Here is a 17,731-nt window from a genome sequence, read left to right as displayed (position 1 = left end):
TCTCCATCCAATCTGACAGAGCTTGAGCTATTTTGCAAAGAACAATGGGCAAAAATTTCACTCTAGATGTGTGAAGCTGGTAGAGACATACCAAAAACAGACTTGCAGCTGTAATTGCAGTGAAAGGCGGTTCTACAAAGTATTGACTCAGGGGGGCTGAATACAAAAGCACACCACACATTTCAGATATTTATTTGTTAAAAAATTTTGAAAACCACTTACCTTTCACTTCACAATTATGTGCCACTTTGTGTTGGTCTATCATATAAAATCCCAATAAAATACATTTATGTTTTTGATTGTAACATGACAAAATGTGGAACATTTCAAGGGATATGAATACTTTTTTAAGGCACTGTATATAGTGCCGTCAATTATATTGTAAGACAAAAACAATTCCATAGCTCAACTCACCAACCAGTCTGCTGACCAACCAAATTAGCCTGTCTAACCGTCTGTTAAAAGCAGGGGTTTAGTTAGCACACATTTGCAAACGCATGTGAAAGCTGCAAGGCCTCGTCAAGGCACCCTGTATTGCTTGCAGTCCTAACACTACAAAATTTATAAGTGTCTTCACAATGGAAGCACATGCATGGAATGGATAGGTGTGGGACAGGTGAGCCTGTTGGCCGCCCTAGCCCCCTTAAAGGAACAGGAGCACACTGGACACCCAGCAAGAGCACAATGGCAGCAAAGGTGTCCAGTGTGTCCCCGACCCTCATATACAAACAGTAACAAAAAACTGGCCACCGCCCATAACTGGCCTTCACAGTAAGGAGCACATGGAGGGCATATACATGTAAGACAAAAACAATTCCATAGCTCAACTCACCAACCAGTGTGCTGACCAACCAAATTAGCCTGTCTAACCGTCTGTTAAAAGCAGGGGTTTAGTTAGCACACATTTGCAAACGCATGTGAAAGCTGCAAGGCCTCGTCAAGGCACCCTGTATTGCTTGCAGTCCTAACACTACAAAATTTATAAGTGTCTCCACAATGGAAGCACATGCATGGAATGGATAGGTGTGGGACAGGGGAGCCTGGAGGCCGCCTGCTGACCAACCAAATTAGCCTGTCTAATTGTAGTGTTAGGACTGCAAGCAATACAGGGTGCCTTGACGAGGCCTTGCAGCTTTCACATGCGTTTGCAAATGTGTGCTAACTAAACCCCTGCTTTTAACAGATGGTTAGACAGGCTAATTTGGTTGGTCAGCAGACTGGTTGGTGAGTTGAGCTATGGAATTGTTTTTGTCTTACATGTATTTGCCCTCCATGTGCTCCTTACTGTGAAGGCCAGTTATGGGTGTGGACGGTGGCCAGTTTTTTGTTACCGTCAATTATATTGTACATTCACATTGGTCCCTGCCCTCAAGAAGCTTACAATCAAAGGTCCCTGACTCACTTTCATACATATACTATGACCAGTTTAGACGCATGGCTAAGCGACTTAAATATGCACGAAAACATAAGAACATCATCGAGGCTGTCTGGGATGAAGAGACAGAAGGATTTGAAGCAGCCTACATCTACAGAAGATCTGTGGTTAGTTCTGCAAGATGTTTGGAACAACCTACCTACCAAGTTCCTTCCAAAACTGTGTGCAAGTGTACCTGGAAAAATTGATGGGGTTTTGGAGGCAAAGGGTGGTCACACCAAATATTGATTTGATTTGGATTTCTCTTCTGTTCATTTACTTTCCATTTTGTTTATTGTTAAAAATGAAACTATTAACCCTTCCATTTCTGAAAGCATTCTTTATTTACAGCATTATTTTACACCTGCCTAAAACTTTTGCACAGTACTGTAAATCTGCAATATTTATTACAGTAATATCTGGTATGAAGGTAATTGTTCAATCACTTCCTGTTATGTAAGTGACAGTGCTCTCTCCTGGTCTCTCATTTTTGCAACTGCATTCTCACCCCACCACACAGGTTTTTGGTGGAGACTACAAATCACTGTTTCAACACACATTACACAAGTATGGTCCACTGTTGTCACCATCAGAAACATACCCTTACAAATGCCATACAATCACTGGAGTACATGTAGACAAAAAGTGGGTGCAGAGAGTCTGATAAAGGATCAAGATGATCACCCTTCTGCCTGCAAGTTTAACCACTTGGCGAGCACCCACCCTGCAATGTTCTGTGGGCGAGTGGCCGTAGTCGGCAAACAACAATCCATGTATCGATCACCCATACGTAAATATCCACAACCAAAGGAGATAATGCGCTTACCGGAACGTATGGACTCAGATACCATAGCACTGAGTCAGTAACACTTATGTAGATGAGGAGTATGGTAGTTAGAAGGCAGCTCTGAGGGTCTCACGTCTCAACCTCATGGCTGGATCAACACTCACAGTTTTTAATGTTAATTCCTTAGTGTTTTCCACATCTTGCATATCTGTCTGGAACAAACCGTTTCAAAATGTATGGACCAGCCTCTGCATCAGGCAGCTGTTTCTCAACTTCCAAGCACTCCTGATCTGAAAAGCTGCAAAAGGCTTCTCGCACATCCATCCCCAGGAACCAACATAAAAAATGGTGAGTGGTGATCCCGTCATGAGGTTGAGATGTGAGGCCCTAGGGCTGCCTTCTGACTACCATACGCCTGATCTATATAAGCATTATTGACTCAGTGCTACAGTATCCGAGTCCATACGTTCCAATGAGCGCATTATCTCCTTTGGTGGTGGATATTCACGTATGGGTGATCGATGCATTTACTTTTATTGCTGTCATTCCTAATCATTGTGATTGCACCGGAATTCTTCTCTTTTTTTTTTCTTGGATTCCCTTCACTAAAGGAACTGGACTTTCTAAATAACTTTTTTCTTTTTTTTTTGCACATAGCACTTTATGGTTTATACTGAGATGTATTAGGTGTTTTTCACCTCACTTGTCTTTTTAGAACTGCACTTTTATAATATATATGGTGTCACAATGGTTTGTCAATCGTAGTGCGAGCAGCTTTGTGTTTTCTTTATTGTTTTAGCGCGGCATTTTTCACTACTCAGTGTCAGATTGCCCGCCACATGATCACAGGCCAATTATAAGTCGCTGATCACTGCCATTACTAGTATAAATGCATTAAAATTTCAATATCTATACCATAGTTTATAGGCGCTATAACTTTCATGCAAACCAATCAATATGCACTTATTGGGAATTTTGTTTTATCAAATAGATGTAGCAGAATACACTTTGGCCAAAATGTATGAAGAAATTAGATTCTTATAATTTTTTTATTGGATATGTTTTATAGCAGCAAGTAAAAAAAATATTGTTTATTTTTAAACATTTTTGGTCTGAAAAAACCCAGTGGTGATCAAATACCACCAAAAGAAACCTCTATTTGTGTTAAAAAAATTACGGTATATAAACTTAGTTTGGGTGCAGCTTTGCATGACCGCACAATTACCAGAAGCGTAGTGCTGAATAGCAAAAAATGCCCTGGTCATGAAGGGGTAAAATCTTCTGGAGGGCAAGTGGTTAAAAACAGTAACGTTTTTCTTTACACTTACGTTTTTCATTATAGTATGAAAGAATTTCCATTTAAGTTCTGAAAGAGGTGGGTGAGAAAGCAGTTTGTATGTTTGAGTATAAAAATCATGCAATGTGTTATGCTGTGAAATCTCAGTTTAGATGCAAAAGGGAAGTAGAGGATGAAGGTTTTAAGGACCAGATTGCAAAGCTGTTTGCCTGGCACAGACGTTGGTAGGAATGACTTAAACAGGTAGAGACTTTGTAATAAATTGCCTCCATAAAGCAGGTCAAGGTGATTTGTATCTTCTGAATGTCTTATACCACGATTTGTGCCCCTCTGCTCTTTGAAACATTGCTATTTGGCCATCATTCTTTGGGGACTGTGTTCGCAAGAGGCTTGTAAAGCATGCTGGGAAACTGGTGCAATGTACTTTATCAACAGCATGTTTGGCTCATACGGAGTGTTCAAGCAGATCCATAAAACAATACAGAGAGCAATGTGCATGCTGCTCATAGCAACAAGTTAAAATAAAGCTTTTTTGCTAGTGCAGGTTGAAAAATGAAATGAGATCGTAATTGTTTACAATATGCATTACTGCAGGTTTTTTTGCACCAAATTTTAGCGCGAAAAGTATCATTTTACTGAGCATCTTGATATTGTTCCAGCCACACCTGGACAGATTAGGTCACCTAACATAGCTCCTTCTTAGCACATTCAGTAATGGGGCAGGCATACCCCATTACTGAATGGTACCAGACACTCTTTACTTGCATGTGTCAATAGACAACGAGATACACAAGTATGTCCCTTTCATGACCTCCTCTTCCATCTTGGCCTTTTGATATGCATGTAGATTTCTATCTGAAATGTCAGGGGATGCCCATATGAGGCACGATTATCACAATGTCAAAAAGTAACGTTTCTTGGCTCCTGTAGGGGCAGCTGTAGGTTAGCCATGGATGAGCTGATCTCTCACTGATTATAGTGCCTTTAATATACTTTTCCAGTCTCTATGTGATTTCGGAGACCCAGAAACTAAAAGATTCTTGGAGCTGAATTCCAGGCAAGCTGTTTAATACACCAATAAAGTACATACTGTATATGGGAGTTGTTTTACCTGCCAATGAATTTGTATTTCTTTCCAACCAGTCCTAAGATTTACACAGCTTTGCTACATAGTATAGCTCTGCCTGACAGAGGAGGAAACTTTATCTTTCCCAGCTGCAGTTTCACATCCACGTACAGATACATAAACCAAATCAAGTGCCCATGGGACTTTAAATGAGGAATAACATTGAGTAGATTATATATAAAAATAGATCAATTTATTGCGCGTTACATGAAGATCTCACAGATTAAAGCAACAAACTGGTTAGCTATATCCCACATATAGCAGCCTAAAGTAAACATTATATTGATGGAATTAATCCATGCGTACACTATATTGTCAAAAGTATTGGGCTGCCTGCCTTTACACGCACATGAACTTTAATGGCATATCAGTCTTAGTCTGTAGGGTTCAATATTGAGTTGGTCCACCCTTTGCAGCTATAACAGCTTCACCTCTTCTGGGAAGACTGTCCACAAGGTTTAGGAGTGTGTCTATGGGAATGTTTGACCATTCTTCCAGAAGCGCATTTGTGAGGTCAGGCACTGATGTGGGCGAGAAGGCCTGGCTCGCAGTCTCCATTGTAATTAATCCCAAAGGCGTTCTATCGCGTTGAGGTCAGGACTCTATGCAGGCCAGTCAAGTTCCTCCACCCCAAACTCACTCATCTGTGTCTATGGACCTTGCTTTGTGCACTGGTACAAATTATTTGGTGGAGGGGGGATTATGGTGTGGGGTTGTTTTTCAGGGGTTGGGCTTGGCCCCTTAGTTCCAGTGAAGGGAACTCTTAAGGCGTCGGCATACAAAGACATTTCGGACAATTTCATGCTCCCAACTTTGTGGGAACAGTTTCGGGAAGGCCCCTTTCTGTTCCAACATGACTGTGCGTCAGTGCACAAAGGAAGGTCCATAAATACATGGAAGAGCGAATTTGGGGTGGAGGAACTTGACTGGAATGCACAGAGTCCTGACCTCAACCCGATAGAACACCTTTGGGATGATTTAGAGCAGAGACTGCAAGCCAGGCCTTCTCATCCAACATCAATGCCTGACCTCACAAATACACTTCTGAAAGAATGGTCAAATATTCCCATAGACACACCTTGAAAAATTGTGGACAGCCTTCCCAGAAAAGTTAAAGCTGACACTCGTATAACATCTGTAAGCTAGAAAACAAGGTTTCAGAGTATATTTGAGCCCTCCCTAGTAAAGGGAGAGGTTTATAATATTGTTCAACTAGTGTCATTAATTGATTGATCAAAGAAAATATTTACAAACCAGCTTGATAGCAAGATCATTGTTGCGGCACCTCCAAATGGTGACCCCCACATAGTGTCTGGCCCAGGAGGTGTGGAAGTGGTACGGTACACCCCTCCAGGATAACCGGCGAGGTATAAAGCTGGAGTATGAAAACCAAAAGTCCAAACAAAAAAGCCAAATAAAGCAGGATCTTAATCCCTTTATGCAGAAGTCTCCCACCAAGTGCTACTCAAAGGAAAAATATTAGAGTATCCCATTCCCCTACTTTGTGAATTGACAGCAAATGCAGCACACTGATGTGGCCATCTCTGATATTCTCTCACTCCTACTATCCATTCTAAGTGGTATATGGATCTAAAGTAAAAAACAAATGGGAAAAAAAGAAAAAAGCAGCGACTAACCATGTGTTATAAATATAGTAGGCATATATAGTGGACAAAAAAAAGTCACGCTAATAAATATGAAAAAACAAAATGAGGTAACGTAAATCAAGAACACGACTGTCACAGTGTAAGTCAATGTCCGTGAACCCACACGCTACATTAAATTAAATTTACATATAACATCTATGTGAAAGAAAGAGTTCAGGAGGATGTGCAGGGAGTTGATCCACGTGGTTTATATAGAGGGCTCCAAAAAGGGGAAATGTTTTAAGGGAGTTCCACCACCAAGAGTCTTACAGATCCTCCTGTGATACCCATCACCCTACTAATGGGGACGCTTATGAGATATTCTATTTCTAGAATGGTCAAACAGGCAACAGATAGACGTCTGCAAGGTAAGATAAGCAGTCAAGCCTCTGGAACACACTGGTGACTAGGAAATTTCTCCAATGATGTCCAACCCAAGTTGGCATATCCTGATCAGGCCAGGGCCAAATGACGTGGATGTATGGAATAGAGCTCCAATAGTGTAATATTGTATAAACTCCTTTATTTATAAAGCCAAAAAAACTACTTATAATTATCAAAAGCCTTGATAAAATAGGTTTGCCAGCAAACAAAAACAGATTTACCTGCACTTCCGGGGTCACTTGGGGCGTGATGACGCCACCACGTAGCTCCTTCTATCTGCCCTGAGGCTAGTACCATACCAATTGTCAAAATTGAGATGCTTACACTGCTTACATTTAGAAATACATTCAAGGATCTCTTAATAAATACAAAGCTATATTCATTTTGTTCTCTCTTATGTCAGTCTGGACTTTGTATTATCTGTGAAAGAAATTAGAAGTACTTCCCGTGCTTATGCATATCAGTTGCCAATCAGGTAATAAGACCTACACCACCTAATAAATACACACATCTCTTGGCCCACTCACATAATTTTTTTTTATATCAAGATGTGTGCAGCTTGTCTTAGACATTGCAGCAGACCAGAACAGAATATGTATTGAACCAATCATTTTATCTACAGAATTATTAACCATTCAGTTGTTGCATGGAACCAATGCTTCCCTGTCTCCCCCATTCTGTCATCAGTGGCGATATTGAAGGCTGCTTTGTTTGACCTTGAAAGCTCCTATTCATTAATCACAATTTATCAAGTGCCACCATACAACAAAACCTGTTAAATTGCCTTATACATTTAGGCCAAAACTAGAACAAGTTAATCACTGTTAACAGCTGCTCATGTTGCATGACCAGTTTGGCTAGTCGGTATAAAGTGTGTCGGTTCATTATGAGTGACAAAGCTTGATTGGATTGGCCTTGATCTGGCTAATCTGGCCATGAAGGAGGGGGAGCTATGATTGTTCTTTTCTGAATGGTCATACTCTTGGGAGATAACTCTATGCAAATCCAAAAATCTGTGAATTCAATTAGAGTGGTATAGGGATGCTGGATCTTGCCATAGAGAATGGCAGACCTCTTCTTCACCGGGCACACACCCTGGGTAGTCTTTAAGTATAATTCTAAACCCAATCCCCTAAATCTCACAAAAGTTTTATGGTTTAGATCTACTTGGTTATTACAATTTTTAGGGATTCAACTGGCCCTTGTGTTTTAGATGGCTATAACCAGTTGCTTTAGTTCTGTTCAATACCTGTTTATTGCAGTTTCATAAGATATATCATATGTATGAAATGTTCTAGTTACAATACAATTGTTGCATAATGAGTCATAACAGAACATGGACATATCTTTGTATTATTGGTGATATAACATATTGATAGTCAGATGTTACACAGATGTGAATTTGATTTATTTCTCTGAGTATGTATAACATTTATATTCTATATGGATACATTTAAATTTTGTTCTTAAAAAACAAAAACAAAAGGAAACAGGACAGAGCTGAAAAGCAGGACAAAGGGATAAGGGACAGAGATGAAAGGGCAGACAGAAGGATAAGGGACAGAATGAAGGGAAAGTCATATGGCTAAAGGACAAAGATGACGAGGAAGTCAGAAGAATAAGGGACAGATGAAGGGGAATTCAGAGGGATAAGGGACAGAGATGAAGCGGAAGTCAGGATAGGGGACAGAGATGAAGGGGAAGTCAGAAGGAGAAGGGCCAGAAATAAAAAGCAAGTCAGAGGAATAAGGGTCAGAGATGAAGGAGAAGTCAGAAAGGGACAGTGATGAAGGGAAGGTCAGAGGGATAAGGGACTGAGATGAAGGGTAAGTCAGAACGATAAGGAACAGTGATGAAAGGGAAGTCAGATGGATAAGGGACAGTGATGAAGGGAAAGTCAGAGGGATAAGGGACAGAGATGAAAGGGAAGTCAGAGCGATAAGAGACAGTGATGAAGGGGAAGTCAAAGGGACAGAGATAAAGGGGAAGTCAGAGGGATAAGGGACAGAGATGAAAGGGAAGTCAGATGAATAAGGGACAAAGATAAAGGGGAAGTCAGAAGGATATAAGGGACAGAGATGAAGGGAAAGTCAGAGGGATGAGGGACAGGGATGAGGGGGAAGTCAGAGGCATAAGGGACAGAGATGAAGGGGGAGTCAGAGGGATAAGGGACAGTGATGAATCATGAAGGGGAAGTCAGAGGGATGAGGAACTGAGATAAAACAGAAGTCAAGGGGAAAAGAAACATAAATGGAAAGACATCCAGGGGAGGTCAAGGGGACAGAGATGAATGGGATGTCAAAGGAATAAGGTATAGGTCAGTTGGCTGAGGGGTGTGTTCAAGAGGGGTAGATCCCCAGCAGATCAGATATTAATTTTAAAGCGGAGGTCTGCCAAAAAAAAATATTAAAAGCCAGCAGCTACAAATACTGCAGCTGCTGACTTTTAATATATGGACACTTACCTGTCCACAGAACCCGCGATGTCGGCAGCCGAAGCCGATCTGTCCGTCGGCTCTCGGCTGCTGCCGCAGCCACCATCCTCAGTAAGGGAATCAGGAAGTGAAGCTGTGCGGCTTCACTTCCTGGTTTCCTACTGCACATGAGCGAGTCGCGCTGCGCAACCTCACTGGTCCCTGCTGTCTTCTGTCTCCCAGAAGATGGCGGGGGAGGACAGAGTAGGTGCTGGAAGTGGCGTAGGTCACCGCAAACACCGCGGTGATCTATGCCAGGTAGTGGGAGCAAATACCTGTATTAGACAGGTATCTGCTCCCTCCTCCCCCCTAAAAGGTGCCAAATGTGACACTGGAGGGGGGGAGAATTCCAAAAAGTGGAAGTTCCATTTTTGGGTGGAACTCCACTTTAAGGTGTTACACATATTCTGTAAGGTCCCCTCCCAGTCTAACCTGTCCCTAATTGTGTAACATATTGGCTTCGCAGCTTTTCAGCATGCCACAGCTGCTTGTCAAAATCCTGTCCGGCCCGCATATGCACTGTACATTCTCTATTAAATTCTTTTGAGAGTTTTTACTCTCTTCTCTATCCAAGTACAAACTCTGAGCCCGGGTCCATACTATTGCGAACACAGACATCTCATGTGATTCGCACCCGCACTGCTGTGCCGATCACATGCGATGTCTGTGCAATGCGAGTTCAGCGATACAGTTGTATGGCTGAACTTGCATTGGATTTGCATAAAAAAGATGCAGGGCCTTTTTTTTTTTTTCTTGACACCCATGCGATCTGATGCCTGTTCGAATCCACAGTTCACACTGTAAACCGATCTGGGGGTGTCATTAACATTGTATTGACACCCGCAGCAGTTCACAGAGGGCAGTGTGAACTGCCTGCGGGAGAGATGAGATGCAGGAACCAGCGCTGGAATTGTGCTGGTTCCCGCATCGCTATAGTGTGAACCTAAGCTGAGGATGACAATGGGGAATGTTTGGCGCATGGCTCGGCTTCAAGACACTGATAATGTGACATGGATGAAGTGCACAGCCATCCTCTTACTAGAAAGGGGCTGGTGGCAGGGGACCCTACAGAATGTGTACCAGAGGTGCAATTACACTTTGAAAGGGTAAGGCTGTATTTGTAAAAATATGAAGTGGAGCTGCACGATTAATCATTAAAAAAAATCACGATCTCGATTCAACCCCTCTCACAATCTTAATCAAGCATTTCCATGATTCATGTAACAAATGCAGAGCTGAGCTATTCAATGCTCACAGCTGTCAAAAAAAGAGCAGCCGGCAAAGTTTATCAGCGCTGAGAGAGAAAAAGAAACAATGTATCATTTGGTTCTTTTAGATCAAAGGGATGAACTTTGGTTCGCAAATGAGGTCAGTTTAACCACTTAAAGACTAAGCCTTTTGCTGACACTTGTTTACAAGTTAAAATCAGCATTTTTTTGCTAGAAAATTAACTAGAACCCCCCAAACATTTATATATTTATTTTAGCAGAGACCATAGAGAATAAAATAGCGGTCATTGCGTAGCTGTCTTTCAAACGCAATTTTTTGGGAAACAATACACTTCAATGAATTAAAAAAAACTAAACAGTAAAGTTAGCTCAATTTTCTTGTATAATGTGAAAGATGATGTTACGCCAAGAATCACGATCTTTAGTCTAAGCAAAATAATCGCGATTCTCATTTTAACCAGAATCGTGCAGCTCTAATATGAAATATGTAATGTTGGACCTAAGTGGACAAAGGTCTTTTATATATCATCATTGCGTCTGTTAGTTTTGCAGTGATTTTCTTGATTATCATTAACCAGGTAACTGGGATTTTGACTTTTTTTTTATAACGTAAAGTTTTGGAATTACATGCTTTATTACATTCCTTTTTTTTATCCCGAATACTGTATATCATGTTGAGATGCTTCCAAGATTTATATATTTTCATAATATATATCACATAAATTCATATTCTACTGTACAGCCAAAGAAGCCTTCCAAACGCAGAGCTCCTATACAAGCTAGCACAGCTGGAGAGGCCATTGAGAAGATGCTGGAGCAGAAGAAAATCTCCAGTAAGATCAACTATGATGTGCTGAGGGACCTCAACAGCAAAGGTGGCAGCACTCCAAAACATGAGAAGAGTGAGCAAGAGATCAGCACCACAGAAAGCAAGCCATCCCACAGGAAGTCAGCGGCCAAATCCATACCCCTTAACACAAACAAAAGGTATTGTACCCTCTTGATTACATTTGTTGAGTGTGTGGATCGCTAGTGGTCAACCGCATTCTCTTATTTCTTCAGAGGATCTTGTGATACACTAATAGTTGCGCATATTTTATCATCTGCAGTAATAATTACAATAATGAAATATAACTAAGCAGAAGTTATATTCATTACTTAGTAGGCAGCAACTTTTAAGAAGTCAACTGATTTTTTTTTTTTTTATATTTTTGAATGAAGTGGGGGAATGGTTGATAGTTGAAAAACAGTTGTGCCATGGCAGGGCTTAAAGCGGGACTAAACCCCCCTGTCCTTTTCAGCCAAGAAAGTTGCCATCTTAGCCTCTGCTTGATCTGTAACTGCCATGGTGTTGCACATGTAATCAGTTATGACACCAGCTATTTTATGGTTTGACAATTTGGTTGAGAGTACAAGCCAATGTGACAGTTGGCATTCCTGGCATGCTGGCAATATAACTGTTTATTGAAACTATTAAATCGCTCGGTTTAGTTACGCTTTTAATCTTGACTTGAGCTGAAATCGAGGCTGCATCCAGAGCCGTAGCCTGGATAGATTCTTTTCTTTGTATGTGGGACAGAGGACATTTTCTTAACAGAGACACAGCAAAAAAAAACCTGATAAATGTTCTACCCATTCTCTACTCTACTCCAAAACATTTTGGCCAGAATTCCACATAAAGCAGAGCTCCAGGCTCCTTCAGAAAAAAATATAAAGTCAGCAGCTACAAATACTGTAGCTGCTGACTTTTGATATTAGGACACTTACCTGTTCACAAATCCAGCAGCGTCTTCACCTGAGGCGATTTTTCAATTGGCTCTCGGGTGTTGCTGCCGCCATCTTGGGTAAGGGAAACCGACAGTGAAGCTGTGCGGCTTCACAGCCGATTCCCTACTGCGCATGTTCGAAGCGCGCTGCGTTTTGTGAATGGCCTGGGAGAAGGAGGAGGGGTGCCGAACTTCCGGCTGACTTTGCCATGGCGAAGTCAGCCGGAAGTGGGAGTGTTTACCCCAAAAGGTGCCAAATGTGGCAGCGGAGGGGGGGAGGAGGCAAGTAAGCAGAGCTTCTCCTTTTGGGTGGAGCTCCGCTTTAACTTGAAACTAAAGCTAAGGTGGAACTCTGGTCAGAAAATTAAGTCCTGCTGGATCACTTCAGGCTGGCCCCTTTTGCAAGTATAACTATGAAAAACATTAAAAATAAGTGCCTATACTGTTTAAAATCCAGTAATACACTGTCTCGTCCTGCTCTGCACATGCTCAGTTGCTCCCTATTTTTAGGCATTTTTAGGCACTGAGGAGTTTTTAGAGACCTACCTGCTGACAGCCTTAAAGTGGAATTAAACCCTCCTATCCTGTACAGCCAACGAAGCTGTTTCTGTTTGATCTGCAACTGCCATGGTGCTGCACATGTGATCAGTTATGACATCATCCATTTAATAGTTTGACAGTTTTGTTGAGGATACAAGCAACTGTAACAGTTAGCAATTCCAGCAATGTAACTGCTGGGGCTCTGGGCTTCAGCAAAATGGCAGCCAACAGCAAGAAGAAACAGGAACAATCCTGGAGGCAATTTACACACGCTAATTGTGTTAGCATAAATATTAACGTGGAATGTGTGTCCCTTGCTAAAGAACATTGTTTTTTATCATGTTGTTATGGGTAAAGTTCAATTTTAATGCATTACTTGCATTAAGGTAAAAAATGTTTTCTATTTCTCTGCCCCCCACCCATTCCTGTTTGATGGGGAAGAGAGGGGAGAATAGATCTAGTGCTGTGCGCGGCTGCATCTCTTCTCCCCTCTTCCTTTTTACACTGCACTCAAGCAGCAGCCATTGGCTCCTGCTGCTGTCAATCAAATGCAGTGAGGAGGAAGTGGGGGCAGGGCTAAGTCCCGCAGTGTACGGCCTCTTGCACACTGCAGCTTGGAAAATCTCAGTACCGCATATATTTTTACTGAACTAAAATACAGCCCATTCATTTATTGTGCCTATGCACACAAGCGCCGTGTATTTTTCTGTAAAAAAGAAAGTTTAAAAAAATCAGCATTTTTGTTCAGTAATTTACGCCTCATTCAGACGCAAATTTGCACAGATTTGTCCATTGACAATACGAGAACAAGCTACCGCGCATGCATGGAAATGTGCGTGAATTTGCGTGAACGCATATGCGCGAAAATACATTAAAAAAAAAAAAGTCTGAAAAGGTAGATGCTTAAACAAGAGTATCGTGTGCAAGAGGCCGAAGTCTATGAAGCGCGGCTCCATAGATACACAGTTTGTAAATAGAGGGGAGTTGGGACTTTAAATGAAGTACCCAAAGGTGCCTCCATCCCGGTAATGAATAAAGACTTAGACCCCTTTCACACTGGGGCGGTTTGCAGGCGGTATTGCGCTAAAAATACCGCCTGCAAACCGCCCCTAAACAGCCTCCGCTGTTTGTTCAGTGTAAAAGCCCGAGGGCTTTCACACTGAAGCGGTGCGCAGGCAGGACGGTGAAAAAAGTCCTGCAAACCGCTTTTTTGGAGCGGTGAAGGAGCGGTGTATTCACCGCTCCTTCACCGCTCCTGCCCATTGAAATCAGTGGGACAGCGCGGCTATACAGCGGCAATACCGCGGCTATAGCCACGCTGTACGAGGGATTTTAACCCTTTTTCGGCCGCCAGCGGGGGTTAAAACCGCACCGTTAGCGGTCGAATACCGCTGCAAGAACGACGGTACAGCAGCGCTAAAAATAGCGCTGTTGTACCGCCGACGCCCCCACCGCCCCAGTGTGAAAGGGGCCTAAAGGGGAGTTGGGACTTTAAATGAAGCAATTGGATAGTGGAGGTATTTATAAAAATATTCAATAAAATTTATATATTGTAAAACACATAGTTCATCTCATATATGTACATGGAGCGTGCACAAGGCCTAAACATGATGTATGGGAGAGTACATGCATAAGAACATATGATCAAAGTAGTAGACGTTTAAATATCAATGGCAGTAAGCCCGATGTTGGCACATGTGTCCACATGGTATATGTGCATCCACCAAATGAATATAGTTAACAGAGTAGAGTAAGAGGGGTGTAAACGAATAAATGTCAGTCCGTATAGGGTGTAGTGGCATCAAATGTAGCTCGACGCATTTTGTGGGTTATCCCACTCGTCAGGAGCGGATGCGATAGACATACCTAAGGAGTATATGTAAAGATGTAATAAACCGTACTCTAGAAAAAATGATCAAAATTAATTATTTTTGTATAAAAATAGTAAACCTGCCACACTCACCCATTTGGACCGTAAATGCAGTGCGGGCAGCGAGCGCAGGGTTGGCCGAGGACATAACCCCACCACGGGAGTTGAGGCGGCATTATGCAGGGATGCAACATTAGGTAATGTGGAAGCGTGTAGGGTATGACTGAAGTCTCCATAGAACTAAAAATGGTGTATATTTCATGAAACAGGGATATCTGGGAACAAAATATTAAATGTGTGTATAATTATAACACTATATTTTATGAATAATGATAGTATGCCTAAGTAGTGAACCCAGTGTAGTTCCATAAGAAGTAATGACAGAGGTATAGAAGTGCCACAATTTTTTAAAACATCTGTGTCTGGAAGTGATAGACAATTACATAAGTATCAGGAAGTGTAGACAACTTGCAAAAGTGCCAAGTGGAAAAAAGGCAGAGAATTGAGATAAACATCTGCACCACCAAAAGAAGGGGAAGGAAAAAAGAGAAAAAAAGAAAGAGATTTAGACCAAAAGCAACAAAAGAAAACTTACCCCAACGCTGCATTCAAACACCACCAGCAAAACAATGTAACTGGTGTGGATTAACCCTACCAGGAGACTGGTCAAAATGAACAGCCCACTTGAATGGGGGAGGGGGGTGGATATATGCCGCCAACGCCACGCAAAGTGAACCAATGGGGAAGGGAAGCGGCACCTGAACCGAGTGAACACTCAGTGACAGGCGAGGAGACCTCCCCATATGGAAACACAGGATGTTAAGGCTGAGCGCCGACTCAGTGATGTCATGACTGATGTCACATGCACAGCGCATCAGCTATCACACAAGTGGCGTGACAACCGTGGCGCCTATGCGCGAAGGGGCACCTGCCCGATCCTCCTAAACACAAGGGAAGGAAGGGGAGGGGCCACTGAGCGCATCGCAGCTCCCGTGATGAAGAAAGACCACAGTGACACCCAAACGCCAACCCTCCACACACATAAGCATATACCTGACCAGGCGGGGAGAGTGCATCGGGCATCTGGATAGAGACAATCCACGTGGGACCATTTGACCAGTACAGTAAGCATTACATGTAAAGAAATACCATGTACAAAGCTCAAAGGCATAAAACATAGAAAAATAGTATATACTGTTTTTCTATATTTTATGCCTTTGAGCTTTAGTAACACTTTAAATATGGCTATATTAGTCATATGATCTTTAGCCATCTTTAGCCACGTGGTACAACTTTGCATGTTCAAAAAAGCAACATTATGTCTTGGCAGTAAAATCCTAACAAAAAAAAAGTTTCCCTTAATATGAGCTAGCATCTACGTGCACACATGTGGCTTGCATCACGTGGATCTACCTTATTCCCTCTCAGTGTCTGTGTTTTCTTTCTCGTCTGATCTGCTTGCCTTTCACTTCATTGACATGACACTTAACATGCTGCAGTGTTATTGTGCTGAACTGCATGAAAGAGAGATTCTTCCTACTGGAAATGACAGGCTGAGATGTCCAGTGATGTAGAAATCTTTGCACTGGAGATGTTGGAGCGAGGATGGGGCTGTTCAAAGAGCATTAATGTGATTTATCAGAATATTGTATTACATAGGGCAAGATACTGTGCTGTAAAGGGACACCAAATCAGGATCTATCATGGGATATAGCTGATGCTTCTAGTCACTACTGTTTATTCTTTAGTGCTATCACAGTGTATCATCTATAAGGACATTGCCAGAGGCTGATACCAGGTCATAGTCGGGTAGTTTCACTACTTTCTTTAAAAAAAAAAAATCATGACAAATTCATGAATACAGAGCTGTGTAAACTTGTCTTTTATACCTAAAGTCAACAAAAAATGAATAAGTGAGCGCTAAATACAAATACAAAGCTGCTAGCACCAAAAGAGTGATCATAGACCTCTTATTAAACCAGCAAAAAACAGATAAAGTGCAGCACTATGTAAAAATGATGATAAATCACTACAAATATTATGTGCTAAAAACAAAAGTAGATGTAACGATGAAAATGAGTAATGAGTCCCAATATAATAAATCAAATGACAGTCCTAAATGAGAGATGAACCTCTGGCAGGTATAGAAATAGATAGTAAAGAGTTGATATTCACTTATGCACTCACCAGAAGTTTTTGCAATATCAGCATTATCAGCAATTGTATTCCACCAGGTGTGATATAACCAAAACGGCACTCGTGATCCTCCACCTGCATGTGCACTCACCAGAAAATTAGATGAAAATGCGCCTTAATAACCTCCTTTAGAGAGAGGTCCCTCCCGGTTCCTCTTGTGATTTAGACAAGGGGCTCACTCCAGGAGACGTAATCTGCATAAAATAGCTCACAAACAGGAGCCCACGGGAGTGCTGAATATTGTGTAGTATTTATTAAAAGTTGAGTAAAACAATACAATGATATAGCATGAAATTCAGCAAAAATAACTGGCCAGACTTACAGCAAAAAACGCAGCTCCCAATCATGCAGATGCGGCGGCAGTGACATCAGCACGTAGGCTCTGACGCTTTTCGTGCACTAGCACGTAATCAAGGAATCCGCCTATACGTGGTGGTGCACAAAACGCTTCATGAGGGGCCTACATGCTGCCCTCACTGCCGCCACATCTGCATGGTCAGGAGCTGCAGCTTTTGCTGTAAGTGTGGCCAGTTCTTTTTGCAGAATTTTATGCTATAGCGTTGTATTGTTTTACTCAACTTTTAATAAATACTACAAAATATAAACACTCTCGTGGTCTCCTGTTTGTGAGCTATTTTTATGCAGCTTACATCTCCCCGAGTGACCCCCTTGTCTAAATCACAAGAGGACCTTTCTCTAAAGGAGGTTATTAAGGTGCATTTTCATCCAATTTTCTGGTGAGTGCATATGTGGATGGAGGACCACGAGTGCCGTTTTGGTTATATCACTTCTGGTGGAATACATTTGCTGATATTACACGAACTTCTGGTGAGTGCATAAGTGAATATCAACTCTTTACTGACTGACTATTTCTGTATCTGCCAGAGATTCAACTCTCATTTAGGACTGTCAAATTGAATTATTATATTGGGACTCATTAATCATATTCATTGTTATATCTACTTTTGTGTTTAGCTTTAGTTTTAATATTTGTAGTGATTTA

General features: G+C 41.7%; 1 protein-coding gene across 1 annotated transcript in view; it reads left to right on the top strand.

The window, feature by feature from the left end:
- BRF1 (BRF1 general transcription factor IIIB subunit) overlaps positions 1-17,731 on the top strand; it is a 643,919-nt gene that overhangs the window by 490,669 nt on the left and 135,519 nt on the right. The window contains exon 15 of the mRNA XM_073610050.1: positions 11,099-11,343. Within this exon, the coding sequence (XP_073466151.1) occupies positions 11,099-11,343 (245 nt within the window). The remainder of the gene's footprint in view (positions 1-11,098; positions 11,344-17,731) is intronic.

The sequence above is a fragment of the Aquarana catesbeiana genome, linkage group LG13 (genome assembly GCF_042186555.1).
Source record: "Aquarana catesbeiana isolate 2022-GZ linkage group LG13, ASM4218655v1, whole genome shotgun sequence".
Classification (NCBI taxonomy): Eukaryota; Metazoa; Chordata; class Amphibia; order Anura; family Ranidae; genus Aquarana; species Aquarana catesbeiana.
The sequence above is the reverse complement of the archived record's forward strand: the minus strand, read 5'-3'. Positions and strand labels throughout refer to the sequence as shown.